The 17,183-nt window shown below is 35.8% G+C and overlaps 1 protein-coding gene across 5 annotated transcripts in view; it reads left to right on the top strand.

Annotated features, from left to right (window-relative positions):
- The first annotated feature begins 431 nt into the window (after positions 1 to 431).
- LOC309494505 (syntaxin-binding protein 4) overlaps positions 432 to 17,183 on the top strand; it is a 43,202-nt gene continuing 26,450 nt past the window's right edge. The window contains exons 1-3 of one of the 5 annotated variants that reach the window (XM_082163921.1): positions 432 to 722; positions 11,835 to 11,908; positions 15,799 to 15,894. In XM_082163921.1, coding sequence (XP_082020047.1) covers positions 658 to 722; positions 11,835 to 11,908; positions 15,799 to 15,894 — 235 coding nt within the window. In that variant the 5' untranslated portion in view covers positions 432 to 657. Of the gene's footprint in view, positions 723 to 9,740; positions 9,914 to 9,984; positions 10,166 to 11,834; positions 11,909 to 15,798; positions 15,895 to 17,183 lie in introns of those variants that run through there. The other 4 variants (XM_082163923.1, XM_082163920.1, XM_082163922.1 and 1 more) reach the window with 4 other exon arrangements.

Raw genomic sequence — 17,183 nt, 5'->3', positions numbered from 1 at the left:
AGTACAGGTCAACAGCCGCACTATTCATCTCAATTAGGCTACCTGAAGCTGAACGGTCATTGGCTTTACCTCATTTTGACTGCACATAGGCCTAGACAAAGTTTATCTCTGTATTAACCAATCAAAGCTTAGTTACCTGATGCCCTAAAATGCTCTCTAGGTAGACAGCTCGTGGTTCTTGAGAGGCAGCCAGAGACTCACACATCCTAGTATAACCTACATACACAGACATTAGCCTACCTGTAGTTTGGCAAAGTCAAAGTAATGTGACCAGAGGGCTGTCGACAAGATGTAGATTTTGTAACAGACGACCAGGTCAGCATGAAAACCACGTGTTTTACAGATTAGAAACTGGCATAGTTGAGTCTCTCTCTCTCTCTCTCTCTCTCTCTCTCTCTCTCTCTCTCTCTCTCTCTCTCTCTCTCTCTCTCTCTCTCTCTCTCTCTCTCTCTCTCTCTCTCTCTCTCCCCTCTGGCAGTTGCTGTATCATTGATTTAATGCTGAATGAACGCTGACTCTTGAGCGAATCTGCATGCGCGAACCACAAGCATGACATGAAATCGCGGTGATGTGTCTGGTGGTCATATTTGGAGGAGGCAGCGTATAATTCCGTTTCCAGAGCAGGCTATTTCAACCTTAACGTTTGAGTTGGATGCAATGTCCTATCTGAACCCCGGGGGAAGACAGCTCGAGCGTTTTGATGGACTTTCGCTCATTTACTGGTAAGAATTGAATTTGGTTTTAGAGTTTTGCATGCTCTCTATTATTTTCCACCTTCCCATTGACATTAAATGAAACTCTAAACTTTACAAGTATTCATGTAAACGACTTAAGTTTTTAACTGTGAAAATGTGACAAGTAAAGATCAGCATTATTAACGAAGAGCATCTAGTACATAGCCTACAGTAGGCTACGGTTCACACAATGTTCTTGACGACGAGGTTTCGCTATTTCCACAAAGTAAAGGTAGCCGTGAGCATCTTCAAACATATTTCCGGATTAACAAAGACTGGGTTGGCTACAGATTTGTGGCATTGACATTTTTTGAGTAATGATAATAGATATTTTGGACAGTCTCTTCAAAAACTGAGGCGTCAAGTTTGTGCGCAATGTCTGTAGCCTAATTATTAAACAAAAAAGTAGGCTACTACTGACAAAAACGTGTTGCGTTTAGCCTATACAGATGAAGTTATACGTATCTTCATCTTTTAGACCAGGGTTTTTTTTATGCCAAGGACCCCAAAGATAATGATCCCTTTGCGAGAGAACCCGCAGCCGGTTATTTGGCTATAAAGGCAGATTTATATTTTCATAGGCTCATTTGTACTGAAAAATCTTTTTGTACGGAAAATATTAAGCCTTAGCTTATATAATAAAGCCAATATGTTGTTAGCTAAATTAAATAATTGTTGTAAATAACTGATATTGTCAGTGTACTAAAGCAAACGGAGGGATTTGCTTTAGGATAGTAGCCTAAAGACGATGAAAACAATATCTGGATAATGTTGATAAAAGATTAGGCCTATAGTGATTAAAAATTATTTAATCTAATGATTTCAACAAATGTTTTGGAATGCACATGAACAGTATTAAATATATTTAATCAATTTCTTCAGTCAACACTATAACTTTGACAGTCCTAAAATTACATTTAGGTAATTTATCTTCTTTTTCCTCTCAAATTTTTCGTGGATGCCCAGGCAACCCCTTGAGCCTGACATGGGGTTCCCGGACCCCAGTTTGAGAACAGTGTATGGCAGGGATTTTTTTGTTTGTTTACATCAAAAGGCATTACCCAAATGTAGAGGTTAAGTAAGGTGAACACTCACTCTGAAAGGTTTTAACACTGTTTCTGATTGTCAGCAGCCTTCAAGTTCAAATGAAAGTCAGTAGTTGCATCACCAGTATCAGGCATCATAGCAGGTGTGTGATTGACAGGTGGAAACATTCTTGAATATTCTACTGATGGCACATGCATTTAATATTATAGCCATGAAATATAGGAATAGCTGGTTGTGTAGCCTACCTGAGAATGAATCTGCCCAGTGACGTGCTAAATTTAGAGTTTGGTGACCGGTACTTTATAGTGATGACCTGAAGAAACAGTCTGAACAACTGAAGCATGTTGTTTGCAGAAAGAATAATATTTATAAATATAACAAAATTAAATCTTTTAAATATAACAAAAGCCGCATGATATTATAACACAAGTACAAGTAAATCTTTTGATTTTCAAGCTTATTTTCCTCAAGATACTACAGTTTAGTTGTCTTTTTTAAAAATTCTCTTTTGTTGTTTAATTGCACATTGAATGAGTACTTTAACTTGAAGAAAAGAAGTCTGTATTTTGCATCTTGTATCTTTTTCATTTATTTTTGTCACTTTTCATCACTTTTTCATCAATAACTTAATTACTCAAATGTTATTTATTCCATGCTAAAATCATGCTAAAAACTTGAATAGATTTCCTCCTTGAGCATTTATGTGTATCTGGAGGAAAAACGTAAACAAATGTACATGTGTAAAATAGTCGATCTGATCATGGACAAGGTGTCCGAGTCTCAGCATTGTGTCTATGTGAGCGCTGTAAACCCAAACGCATGTCCAGTCTCCTGAACTCTTATACACGAATACGAAATTAACCTTAATGGCTTTAAGATACTTTCAGTGTGTTTGATGCTATATCAGCTCAACCTCACGAATGTGATGACTTTGTATACCAATAGTTTTACCTTTAATCAATCAGTGCATATAGTGTTTCACAAACAGGGCATTGTGTCCTGGTGTTCTTAACGTTGTGGATTTGCGCTGATGTTACACTATGAAAATTACTGCGTTTCTATTGGCTTTGAATTCCTTATTTGAAACAAATATAAACCAATGCATGTGGTGTACAACATCATGCTTCTGGTTTGTGTTTTTGTACAGACAATGTATGAGGCTTCAGAGAAGTTTTTGCAGCATTTATCTCATAGCCAGCATAGAGGTTTTGGATCTGTATAAAAGTTTTACAGGAAAGGGCTCCCTCTGCAGCCTGAGTTTTTTTTCAGTGTAACTGCAGGAATCTGTGATTTATGTCAATGTCTGTGGATTAAATGCTCAACAGCATTATAATGGCACGCTATGTGCCTGCTACAGTATACATAAATGAATGAAGCTTGACACAAATAAGGGGTCATTAAGAGTTCAGTGTGATGTTTAAATGCAGTGTAATCAAATGAAATATGTGCAATTAATGAGTAGAATCATTTGTGTTGGATGCAAACTTTTATTATACAACAGACACAGTCAGCTAACACCTAAGACACTGTTATATATTTAAAACATTATTTTAAAGCCTTGATTTTATACTTTGACAACACATCCTATAACAAATCTTTATCTGCATGGTTGTTTTTTATTGATTTAGTTTTTGCATGTTTTTCGCTAATAACCATTATCAATGAATCAACATCATAATTTTGCTGACTTTGCTGTTTTGTTATCTTGTTTGTCTCAGTCCTGCCTAATAATGAGGTCTTGTTAACCGGTCTGTTGCGTCAGCTTTGTTGTGATTTATTGATTTCTACGCTATTTGCAACATTGTTATAGATTCATAAAAAAACAGCAACGTTTCGGTCACATGATGATGTGGTGTTAATTATGTATTCAGTCATTGAGCCTAATTGGTTACAAATGTATCTTTACATTGATTGGTCCCATTATTTTAAATGGGATTGAGTTTGAATGTTTGTATATGCCTGATGAAGGTTGTGAGACCGAAACGTTTCTAATAAAATTTTGATACTCATTTGCGAGTACTGATAGTGTGCGGGAGTTTCTTGTTTTTTGTATATTTTGTCAGTTATTACTGTTTACAGTTATTAATATTAATATGAAATATTCTGTGAATATGTGAATTTTTCTCTTCTCTGATTTTATCAAAAATTAGACCATTAATAGACTTGTTGGTCCAAAGCCGTCTCATTAAATTACAATCTCTGTCCTTCCGTAATATGAGAAAAACAATTTCAACAATCCCTTCATGATTGTTCATCCCGTTCAGTGTTGTTTTTATGCTGACAGCATCAAGCATGATTAAAAGTGGATAATGATATGTTGTGACATTTTCTGGGATGCGCTTCTGTTTGTTACCTATGGAGGGCAGTCATGGGCCCAGAATGCAGCTGTTAGTAAACAGGTCAGACTGGCCTGTCAGACTGTTTCAGATTAACCCATTTCACCACACTCGGTGGTCCAGCATGGAAACTTGGCTCCTGAGTAAAGCTGCCACTCTCATTTCCCATTCTTCATTACTGCAATGGGTGGCACGTTTACTGAGCTTTTCCTAGATGAAAAACAAGAAGCGGGACTGGCCAAAAACGGTTCGCTGTTGTGATTTCTCAATGTGGACTGGATTATCCGATAATCTGATAACAACCCACTGTGCAGATTTGGTGATTAAACTTCTGATGCAATGGGTAGTTGCCATGGCTGCTGGAAGGAGAAGGGATAGTGTTCGTGTGTGTATTGTGGTGGTGCATAAATGTATTTGCATATGAGACATGAATCAATTTTTTCTTTTGAGGGGCTGACATGATGTGCTTTTTCGATGTCCTCTGAGTGTAAATGCTCTTTTATAATAGGCTATAGATTTGTTATTCAAACATTGTTTGAACAAACATTGCTCGAACAAATATTAAAAAAATTACAAAGATTTATCCAACTACAAAAAGTGAAATTTTTAAGTTTATTGAAAACTAAATCCTAAAATGAAGACAAACACGTTTTTAACAAAACTATGAACAAATCCAAGAATTTATTTAGAAATCAAAGAAATCCAAATTGATTTATTTAGTAAGTAATGTGTTTTATATTATGTATGTATTTTGTTTTTGAGGACTCTTGAAAGTGTGAAATGCATTTATATTTGTCTGTAACGCCACAGCTCAGGATTTTAGGACTGTGTGATTTCATCAGTCAATCACTATAAGCCAACAAGCAAAGATGACAGATATCATATATCATTCAAATTATTATCCATGCAGTTTTCATATTACTTGGGATAATATTAACTATGTAGAATATTCATACTTTTAACTGCAGGATCATTGGAATTAAAATAAAATTGCATTATTTTACCTTAAACATTTATCCACACAACATATTAATTGCATTTATCAAATATTTTAACCACAACCATCATTGTGCCTAAAACAAGTATATGATTTTCATGGCACTTGTTTGCTCCACCAATATATATGCATGTATTGCATGGTTGATAATGCCAGTGTATTTGTTTACAATTCTTACAACTTGTGATCAGAATGAACAGATTGAAGACAGAAAACAATATTTTCCCTTGGAGGACATCCATTTCAGATAAGCCTATTTATAATATATATACACACATGTTGGCCTGTATATACTAAATCAACAATTTGATTTAGAACCACCATAAAAACTCATTCTATGCCAATAAATGTAGAAACAGCCCATATGAATTAAGTCTCTGCATCATGAGAAATCACATGGACAGACAATCTGTCATGAATCATCATTCATAGGATTTATAGCTTCAGTGATTTAAGAGGGGTGAAGGGCTGTTGGCTTTCTGAGTTTCTTGAGTGGTGAGATAAATGATACTTCGGAGCAAGATTTAGTGAAATTCACAACATTAATTTAATAGTCACCTTCATCCAAAGCTTGAATGGGAAAAAAACCACGGCACAATGTAAGTACTGCAACTGCAACATACTCTTTTACTCACTCGTTTTGTTGTGTTGTCAAATATGTTTGAGCATGTTGCGCTGTAGTGCTATATAATCTGCCAATGCCTGACATGCAGTGTTTATCAGAGGTGGTTGGAGGGTGTTTTTAGTGCTGGTAGAATATTATATGAAAGACACTGCAGACACAGCATAAGTGAGTTATATTCATAAATAGTTTTGTCTGATGAATAAAAGATGATTTCAGTTTTTAAAATGTAGGATTTTTCAGGCTGTTCTCGGTGACATTTCAATAGCTCATCTCAAATTGTCTCAAGCCTTTGCTAAGCCTTCCAGTGCTAAATATCTGCCATTCTGCCTGAGCTTTACTGGTCTGCTATTCTCGGGAATAGCAGATTCTTGAATAAAGAACAGCTGTCTCCTGTATCACAGTGGCTGCTCTGAAAGGATATTTATAGCCTTTTAGTATCAGGCTTTATAAATGTAGGCACATTTTGCCTTTTTAGAGCAAATGAGATGAAAACTGTTCTATTTCAGTCGTCACAGACTCATCATAATAATACATAGCATACAAATACATCAGTAATACACTAGTCATGATTCTGATCACTCATGAAGTTTGACAGGGTCCCTACACAGTGTTCACTGCTACTCCCTGAGCACAGGATATCTCTGTTAAAGTTCACTTCCCTGAACAAAATGTGTTCATTCAGAACACCCTGCAACGTCATCAAACAGACGAAACTCAAGTCACGCATACTAAAGGAGGTTTGATGCCATAATACATTTCTGTAAATAAATATATAAGGCTATAAATTACCATACTTTCATTTAATATTGGCATCCGAAAGACAAGACGTTTGTTGAGTTACAGCGCCTGACTGTAGAGCCCGTTTCTTGAAAGACATGTTCTGTTGCAATTACTGCAATTGAAGATCATGCCTGTCTCATTGGATGTTGGTGTAATAATGTATATAATACATCCATATAAATATTAAAGGGCTTGTTCACCTAAAAATGAAAATTCTGTCATCATTTACACAAAAGAAGATAATTTGAAAGAATTTGGGTAACCACCAAACAGTTGATGGGTCCCATTGACTTACATAGTATGGACAAAAATACTATGAAAGTCATTGGATGACGTCAAAATATCTGGTTACTGACATTCAAAATATCTTCTTTTGTGTTCAACAGAAGAAAGAAATTCATAGATGTTTGATATAAAAACTTGAGTGTGAGTAAATGATGCCAGTTTTTTTTTTTTTACTTAAGAAATGTAACTTAATCTAATCTGTCAAATTCAAAAGCCCTGAACTAATTGATATGTATGTTGCTATAGTTAGATAAATTGGTTATATTAAATATGTCTTTTTATCTTATTTAACCCTAAATGATTGTAACTGTCGCATATCACTTCGGATTGGAACCTTAAGATGGTGAAATACCCTTTTAAGTCCACTTCGCAGCACACTTACGGTTGAATGGAACCCACTCCTCAACTGAGCGTGTCAAATAAGAGAGACATACAAAATGTGGGGAGGTGTGAGGACTGGAACCCCCTGCCCTATTCGATTATGTAAGTGTGAACTCGTGAATAGGGATAATTCACTCAAAAATTTATTTTCTGTCATCATTTACTCCCCCTCATGTCATTCCAAACCATTGTGGTGCAGAAAAGAAGATATTTTGAAGAATGTTTGGTGCCCTTTGACATCCATTGTATGGACAAAAAACAAACAAAAAAAACCTCTCAAAATATCTTTTTATATCCCACAGAAGAAAGTAAGTCATACGGTTTTGGAGTGACATTAGGGTGAGTAAATTATTTTTGGGTGGACTATACCCTTTTCATTTTTTTTTTTTTTTACTTCCAGTGTTGTATCAACTAAACAATCAATGCAAAGGAACCCAACCGTACAACCAATCAAACAGATTGCACACCTGTATGCACACAAAAAGTTTTTTTTTTTTTTTTTTTTTTTTTGCCAAATCACTCTCTTGTAGTTTAACATTAGATAAGGTGTCTGTGAAGAGACCTTGAGGGTCGGGGCCCAGGGATCTCGTGGGACCATGAATTGGGCCCTGTACGCAGATGTCTGTCCTGCAGAGTTTATTTCCAACCTGAATCAGCAGACTTGCCTGTGATTTTCAAGCGATCCTGGCAAGCTTGATTAGCTGGTTCAGGTGTGTTTGATTAGGGATGGAGCTAAACTCTGCAGGACAGTGGTTCCCCAAGAGCAGGGTTGAAGACCTTTGCTGTACGCGGTTGATTGACGGGTTGTCCTAGCAGATTATTGTGCACTATGAAGTACTCTGCCCAGTCATGACTTGATATGTGAATGTGCAAATCACACTTGACATATTAACCTCATGAGATAGTTCTGTAAGTCAGTGTAGTTTGGTGTGATCATTTTGAAAATAAAGCTTATCATGGCTGTGTGTGTAAAAGCTAGTCCACAAATTACATCATTACAGCCTGTGAGTTTGGCACAAGAAAGCTTAAGTCTGGTCACACTGATTGTCATATGGTACTTTCACAGATTGTGGACAGCAGCAGATACATTATTTACATTATTAACTAAGACAATAACAATAAATGCACATATTTCCACTTTGCATGATAACATTATCCAAGATTCTGTACTGTTACAGGTATGACTCAAACAACATAAAATCTAAAGCAAACACTCCTAAGAAGCTTTTTGAACAACCCTGTGCTGTGTACCTTGTTTTGGACTGTAGCTCATGTTGGACATGTGTCGAGGTAAATGACAGTGAGGAGTTACACAGTGACAATGCATTTAAAGCAAAGTGTCACTCTGACTATAACTAGGGCGCAAGCAACACTGTTTGTTGAGCACTAAATGACAATGATCTCTTTTAACAGGTTGTCTCTTCATTATATTATGCATGCAGTTAGTCTTTTCAAGGAATATTTTTTTCAACCCACTTACTTAACATTGAAAATGTTACACATATTGTAAGAATACAAAAAGCTGAGTAAATTTGGACAGTGTAATCCACCCATTGTGTAATTTTACCTCTAGTAGCCTATCCGTGTATAAATCTGATTGCTGCGTGAGAGAAAAGCACTCTTGCTTCGCATGGGATGACCATAGACAATAACGCTGGCTAAAAATGGAAACGGTTGAGAGATTAAATATGTCTTTCTGAGTGGACAAGGATTTAGAGTTTTCTGCTTTTGCACAAATGTTGTCGTCCCCCCCCAAAGCATCAGTATTTCCTATTTTTTCATTTTTTTCATGACTCATAAAATAACTAGTTGCAGTGTGATTCCACACCATCAGAGGTTAAGAAACCACAACCATCCTTCAGTAGGATACTGTGAAACTGAAAATATGTCATTAAGGAGCTATTTCTGTCTGACCTGACTCTTACCAATGACGTTTCTTGGTGTAACCAAATGTAGTAAGGTTGATTTAATGATATATTTTTAGATGTTGCCACCTAAGAGGATGCATGCAGCACATTTTATATTAATATTTTCATTTTTTATATTTAATTTTTTTATATACAGTTTATTGTAGTAATAGTATAACATTTATCTACTTCTTCACTAGACTATGGACTTCATTCCAGTGTGATTATTTTGTTTCGTTCACCCTGTGTTTTGTCTGGAGACTCTGGATAGATATTGATAGATTAAGCTTATCAGTTTCAATTCCCAAATCAGGTCTAATTTGATGAAAATTTTTTTTATATATTTTTATAATAGGCCTACATAATAGAAATATATTTCTATAATAGACTTCAGCCCCGTGTCCTTGAAAGACCCCATGGATTGATATAGCTTAATGTCAGTAAGACTTTGTAGCCTATATCACGTTAAACCTTTGAAGTCCTTTCATAAATGTGGATATTTATTTGGGAACCACCTGTTCAGTCATTGTTAAACAGTGGCCAAAAAGAAAAGCTCTACCTCTAAAATGTCTATATAAAAAACACGATCCCCCATTTCTGTTGCATAAGATTTAATCTGTGGGCAAAGTTGGTGATGTTTAGGATCATCTGTATTAGAGCTGCATGTAGCAGTGAATCATGTGGCTCGCGCTGTGTCGGACCTCCGCGAGGCGCTGATCACGAGAGGAATGGGCATACGCTACGCGTCGCTGGATGCGCAAAAACCGCTTCAAAATGCCAACATTTTCGGTCATGTACAAGGGAGCAGTTATGATTAGCAGGTAAAAACGTTTGTTTTGTCATTTTGTGGTTGTTGAGCTCGTTTTTTTCCAGCTCATTAGTCCCAGTGAGTGATAAGCGCTCGCGTGTTTTCGAGAGAAGCGTCGACATAAGCGCGCTGCCACTTTTGTCCTCTACTGAAGGTTTCGGTGACTTTTGGGTACTTTGTTTTACCTGTGCTGTGCTCAGGTGTGTCACTTATAAAGCGTGCTTGTTTCGTACTTACTAATATAACTGGTGAGAGAATGAAAAACGTGAGTAAAATGCGTTAAACGACGGTTTCCTCACCATTCTTTTTATATAACCTACAAATTTGCACCGACCGTAGTTACAGTGTGAAAAGGGCATATTTGAATTTATTTGCCAGCTACATTTTGAAGAATTCAAAACACTTTAAAGGATGTACTAATAATGTGCTCTAATCACCCGGAGATTATAATGTGTTTGTGCGTACTCGCTAAATCCATGCATACATGCCTCATGGAATTCATAAAACTTTCTTTATGTGCTATTAGCTGCCTATTGATCAGAGGTTGGCATCAAACTTATTGATGCTTATGCTGCCTCCACATGCTATCAAAATGATTGTACTAGTTTACTAGTAAAAAAAAATTGTGATATGAATGCCCTCAAGTCAAAATTTGAAGAGGATGAGCTCACAATCACGACTTGGCAAAGTCATGCCTCAGAAGTAGCAAATTTCCTATAGCACCTGAAGGCAGCATATAAGACTATTAAGATGTTAGGCATTAAGTTTGCTAAATTGATTAATTGGCTTTTATATTTTCATTTGCCTACACTAAAACTAAAAGAAATCATTAAAATATTATGAATATTTACTCAAGGTGTTAGGGTGACTGTGACAGTGTTTTTGATTATTATTACCATTGATGGTAACGATTCTTGATATATAAACTCTTGGAACTATATGTGCATATTTTTTTTGTTTTCTTGCTGTCAACAAACAAGAATTATTATTAGAATAAAACAACCATAATTAGTTTCAGGATTTCTGAATTCTTTGAATTAGAAATAATATAAAAAAATGTATGTGATACATTATTGCATTAAGCATATTTATTTAATATATTTAAATGATTGCAATAGCCATTTGATTAAAATCACAAGTTAACTTTAACAACCCTAAAAAGTACAATTTTTTTTTTTTTTCACAGACCCCCTATCATTTTAATAGGCTGTTTTACAGGGCGCTGTGTTGGGGACAGCGGACACTCTTTGTTTATGTTTAGCTTGAATTTGAGCCTCAGACGAAGTCTTAGGTTCTGACAATCTAAAGTACAGTTTCAAGGACAGTGCATCGAGCCTGCAGGAAATACTGGAATGGATGCTTGTTATCTTTCTGGTGTAGTGCTGGTAAACAACATAAGGCCCTGTCAGTGTCCTGATATACTGTATTTCCTACGAAAAGACAATATTTTGTTCTTTCAATTGCATAGTAACAGTGTTTCCATTGCCAACAAGGTTGAGTTCCTTTAATTAATAACATTTTACGTAATGATTTAAGTATGTAAGTAAAACTTAATCCCTGTTATGTGACTCAAAAACTTAATCACTGTTATGTTCTCAAAAATCAGAATCATACACAGATTCTGAGTTCATTTGAAAGAGTAAATTTTTAGGAGCCTGTCCAAAGCAGGACATTCATGCTAAATAATTAATACTGATTCCCCACTGGAAATAACTGGTCTTGATGCTAATAACAGTCCACAAGCACAGCACGAGCACGTACAGTGACATTTTGTTTACAATATTCAGATATGAACTGAATGTTACCTTCTTCAAATTTAACTGAATTCGGAGAGAAGTTTGATTCTTAAAAAAAGATCTTGATTATCTGAATCTCACTATGTTACTAAGTTGTTTTTTTCCCATGTTTCCACTTTTTTTCTCTGTGCTGCACAGGACACTTATGGGTCCGTATGGAGTAGATCGAGCAGTGCATTCTATGGAGTTTACAGACTGTGAGAATGGATTAGGTAAGTTTCTCTCTTTTAACATTTGTGTGTTTGTATAATTGACTAAATATCCTATCATATCTTGATATCGTATAAAACACTGTCTAAAGTCTGTGCAGACCACCTCAGAAGGCATTTTATTATAAATACTCTTAGAATGGGGTGGATTGAGACTGAAGGATTACTAAGATTTTTTTCAAGACCCTTTCACACAGCAATCCTGGTCAATTACCGTAAAATTACCAGAATGACTTTTTCGGTAAATACACAAATGTGCTGTCAACGTCATTCCAACTTTTTCCCCGGTAAGATACCATTTACACATCAGTACCAGAATACAGGTAAACTCTGTGATGTCATTTATCGGAAATGACCTTTAAACGCTGAGCTGTTTTCTTCATCCTCCTGGATGAGGAGAAGTGCCTTAGATTTATTTTAGTTACTTTTTTTTCCTTTTTATCTGAATGACAGTTGTAAGGGGATGAGTTCACAAAACGTGGTTTGGCTCTTAAAAACATGAGACACATAATAGTTACCATAGTAAGTAAGCACTGATGAATGGAAAAGAAGGCAGGGTCTCGAGCACAAGACGCAGAGCAATGTTCAGATGTTCGTCTAGTGCATGTTTACATAGAAAAACAGTTAAAAGCAGCGCTTATTTACCATAAACTTTATGGGCCTGTCCAAATACCCACACTTTACCACTTGTCTATGTGTACATGACGTATTTCCTATATTTGGCCCAAGTGGGCATGAAGACCGCAAGTGTGTGTAGAACTTTTGATTACCCAATGGGACACACTTATAGTGTTGTAAAATTGCAAGGGTTTACTGAGTAAATATCTTGATTTCAATACTTGGCATTTTAAAATAAACGTCTAAATATCTGTTCAGTAGTCCCTATGTCAATTTAGTAATGGTGGTGCTTCTAAATAAGTGATACAAAGCAGTTGCAATTGTTGCACAAAATACACATACTCATCTTTGCACCAATAAAATGTGCAACACTTTGGTTTACTACCAAATTATATGTAATATATAATTAATTTGACCTACAGTGGAATGTTTTCCTCGATATCTCGTGATTTCGGGGCACGTGAGTTCCTGAACGTGATCTCTTAACGGTAATTTACTAGTAAAGACTGTATGTGCGAAAGGGGCTGTAGACTCTTCTTTATTAGCATCTGTGGTTCCATGTAGAACTTTTAACATCCATTGAACCATTCCATTGCACAAAAGATGCTTTATAGTGGAAAAAGGCTCTTTAGATTATTAAAATATTCTTCATATTAAGAATGGTTATTTTAAGATGTTTAATGTTCTTTGAAGAACCAAAAATGGTTCTATTATGGCATTACTGCAAAAGAAAACCTTTCAGAACCTTTTTCTTTTAAAACGTATGGCGAAGTCTCGAAGCAAAACGTTGGCATAGGTTTAGGGTATAGTTGTTTTCCGGTCTTTTAAGTCTTGCGCTGTCTTCATTATATTTATACCGCAGCCTGATCTCCCTCTTCACAATAGATCAAAAACATTATTTGAAGGCAGCTCTAAGCTCCTTAAACCTGTCCTTCTTACATCCCAACTTGCACAGTCAACAATCCATTGTGTTACTAGACGATTCTGTTTTAGGAGACATTTTCATGAATACAGACTCAGGAGTGGTGCTCTGAATAAAAACGTCACCGCTAAATCAAATATTTTACAACGCATTTTTGCAATTCTATCAGGTACAGACTTAAAAGTGTGACACTGGGTTTTTTTCTGGACACAGTCCTTACTTTGCATTTATTGAGTATATGAAACATTTTGAGTTTAAGTTTAGCACGTGTTTTGGGGATAACCGGGTTGCAGTTCTTCTCATTAAAGATTCATCTTAAAGTGAATCCATAAATATGCAATATCAGCTCAAAACTCAATTAGTGCCAATACATTGTCTTTCTATTAATACCAGATAAGCCTGAAGCAAAAAGAGGATATTTATTATTCCATGAGTGTGACTAAACCGTGCGACCAAAGCGAATCTAAAGAATCTGTACTGTCCATCAAGGGAAGTGTATTCTGCTTCTGAACTGCCTGCAAATGAACGTTTTATTGCTGGCAGGATGTCAATATTGTACATTTCAGTGTCTATGGAAATGTAAATAACTGTACGTGTGGTAAAACCACACTTTACGTAAAATACTTTCGAATACTCATGAGATTACGTTGGGTGTGAAAGATGCTCATCTCATTAAAGGCTTTCATGCTTTGTTGGCGTCAAAGCTCATTCCTGTTGTATCAACAATTAATGGCCTGACAACACTGTCCAATTTTCTGTTGGTCTCCCAAATAATGGATCTGCCATCCTTTCATGTTGGCATTTAGACAATGACTCTATTCAATATTGTTTTTAGATAAACCCTGAGTTTTTTACAGTCAACATGAAATGTGATCTTTTTTTCTAAATGCTTCTTTAAAAAATAATAATTTTAAAATACTTTTAACCTCATTATGTTCAACCTCAATGGAGTAAAACAGAATTCCTGTGTGTTTAATGGATTCTGTGCTATAAGCGCTCGTCTCAGAATGTTGACTGTTTCCATAGCAAACCAGAGCGATGACTTTACCAATCAGCGAATGGCTATTTTATTTAGAAGGTGGGACTTATTCCACCATATTGATCCTTTTCACATTTCCGGGTTTCTCAGAAGCGGAAGGCATCATAGTTGGGTAAACTTCTGTAGCAGTGAATGAGAGACATTAAATATAATTTTTGTGTTACCATTTGCTCAAATAGCAAAAGAAAAACTCCCTGCCAGGGGGATTCAAGCCTCACAGCATTTACCTGAAACTCTGAAAGTTGAAGTTTCTATGTATGTAATGCTTAGAAGTAAATACTGACCAGAGTCAGTTGTAAATCCTAATTTTAGGGAGACTGGTTTGAACATAAGCTGTTTAAAGCCTCATTTATCTGACTTGAAATCAGACACAAATGGGAACACACTACAGCAGCTGGGCTGCACTATTTAGTCATCATGCATTTATTTGGATTACCAAAGTGAAAAATAACCGAAAGTACACTACCATACTATACCTTTCTTAAAATAAGTCTCTTATGCTCACTAAGGCTGCATTATTTGACTAAAAAAAGTTCAAAACAACAGTATTTATTTGAAATATAAATCTTTTGTATCATAATAAATGCCTTTACTGTAAGTTTTGATTAATTTAACGCATTCTTTCTGAATAGAAGTATTCATTTGAAAAACTCTTACAAACCCCAAACTTTTGGACAATATTGTATGTTACAATTTACACAATACACACAATACAAAGTACATTCAATTTTGAACATTTCTCTGAAATATTTTGTTCAGATCATAACCCAGTAGACAGAATATTGAAGCTTTGTCTGTTATATCACAAAGTGCACTCTTAAGCAATTGTTCTTATAATCAAGCAATTGTCTATAATCAGTTCCCATAAAAAAGTCAAAGTTAAGTAAGCTTTATAACTATTAACATGGCTTTTGGAGTCTCTCAGAACACAAATACAACTTTAGAGCTAACTTAAAGCTCTTTCAGCATGCATCAGGTAAAGCTGTCTAATGTTCATGGTAAACATGATCTGATTTATCTGCTCTTGTTTGGATAGAGAAAGAAGTCTGTTTTGTCAGAATAACATTAGTGAATGTTTAGATCTTTCATTTCACAATCACCTGTCATCAAATTGTCAGTGAGTACTGGCAATGCAATCAGAATGGCCATAACATCCTGTTGTCAGGGACTGTGGTATGATTTCTGGGTTTTGTTTAAATTATTTGATTTATAAATAATACATTTGATTGATAAATACAATATCAACAGCAATATAAATGTAAGAATAATATTTTACAACGTCTTACTTTGAGTGATGCTTTGTCTCTTCTAAAGGAATCAAAGTGATCGGTGGTGTGAAAGAACAAACAGGAGAGGAATATGGCGTTTATGTCAAGAGGATCTTACCTGGTGGCCTTGCTTCCAGTGATGGTAAGTTTTCTCAAATATATTTATCTCAGATTCAAAGTTTTTTTTTAATTTGCCTTAAAGTGCGTCCGCACATAATGACGTCAATTCTATCATCCCGGCAGATAAAAATACACTCAAATAAAGGCATTTGTAATCATAACTTCAGTTAAATAATAGTAATCATTGTCATAATCATCTTGGATAAGTTTCTTACATTTACATTTTGCAAATGAACCCTACAGGCGATGAGAAAACGCAGATGTTTCACATGTCTTAAAGATATAAAGTGAATAAACTGGTGTTCATCAAGACAATTTTATTTTATTTGTTATTAAATAAACGTACATTTCGCCGAATTTGGCCCCTCATTTAAGTCCAGTTGGCCGAAAGAAAGTTTGGTTCAGAGATGGTGCTATCACGCATGCTCAGTATCTCCAGCTCATCGGTTCTCCGTATCGAACGTGTCCGAAAGAAACAGTTCTCGGTTCTGTACTGGTGATCCGAGAACCGCTGTACCCATGCTCAGTATCAGCTGCTCGCGCTCATCACTTCTCTCAGCACAACATGTCTCAGTTTAGTGAACTGTTGGAGTTACAGGAGGAACATATACTCCGGGATATTGTTTATTTCGAGTCGGAGGGACTGTGTCAGGCATGTCCAAAAGTGAGTAACTTTAGTAACTTGTGGATCAGCGCTGACGCACAAACTGTTTTGAACGATTCAGTCCGATTTAGTGCACTGGTTCGACCGGTTCACTAAAAAGAACCGGTTCAAAAGAACGATTCGTTCACGAACCGGACATCACTACTCTATCGAGCTATTTTAGACACTGTGAGAAAACAGGTGATGAGCAATGCAAGTGTTTTTTGACCTTGGATGCATATAAACCTATTGTAGGAGACCTACAAAATTAATAACCTTTAAAGTAGCATAATAGGGGGACCTTTTATACATTTATCCAGGTGGTCTCCTAAAATGTTTAAACAATGTAATTTATAGTCTCTTTAAAACACAGTGCAAAACCTGAAAAAGAAACAGCTCAGAAAGGCATGTTAGACTAGCATAATCACACTGTTACCGGCAAAACCTAGGTGGTGAGGCTCAGGCTAGTCAACAAGGGGAGGTTGAAATCTGCTCTGACCAGCGAGCTTGATTAAATTGCTTTGAGCCACATTATAGTCAACAGCTTTTGCTAATGAACAAAGTGAATCAATCTTGTTATTATGAATCAAATCATTTACTGTAATTGGAGATTAGCTTTACATTTAAACCAAAATCAGAATTTGAATGTAAACAGAAATTCAAAAGTT

This window comes from Leuciscus leuciscus (genome assembly GCF_965113295.1).
Source record: "Leuciscus leuciscus genome assembly, chromosome: 1".
NCBI classification, from domain to species: Eukaryota; Metazoa; Chordata; class Actinopteri; order Cypriniformes; family Leuciscidae; genus Leuciscus; species Leuciscus leuciscus.
Note: the sequence above shows the minus strand (reverse complement) of the source record. Positions and strands in the feature narration are given on the sequence as shown.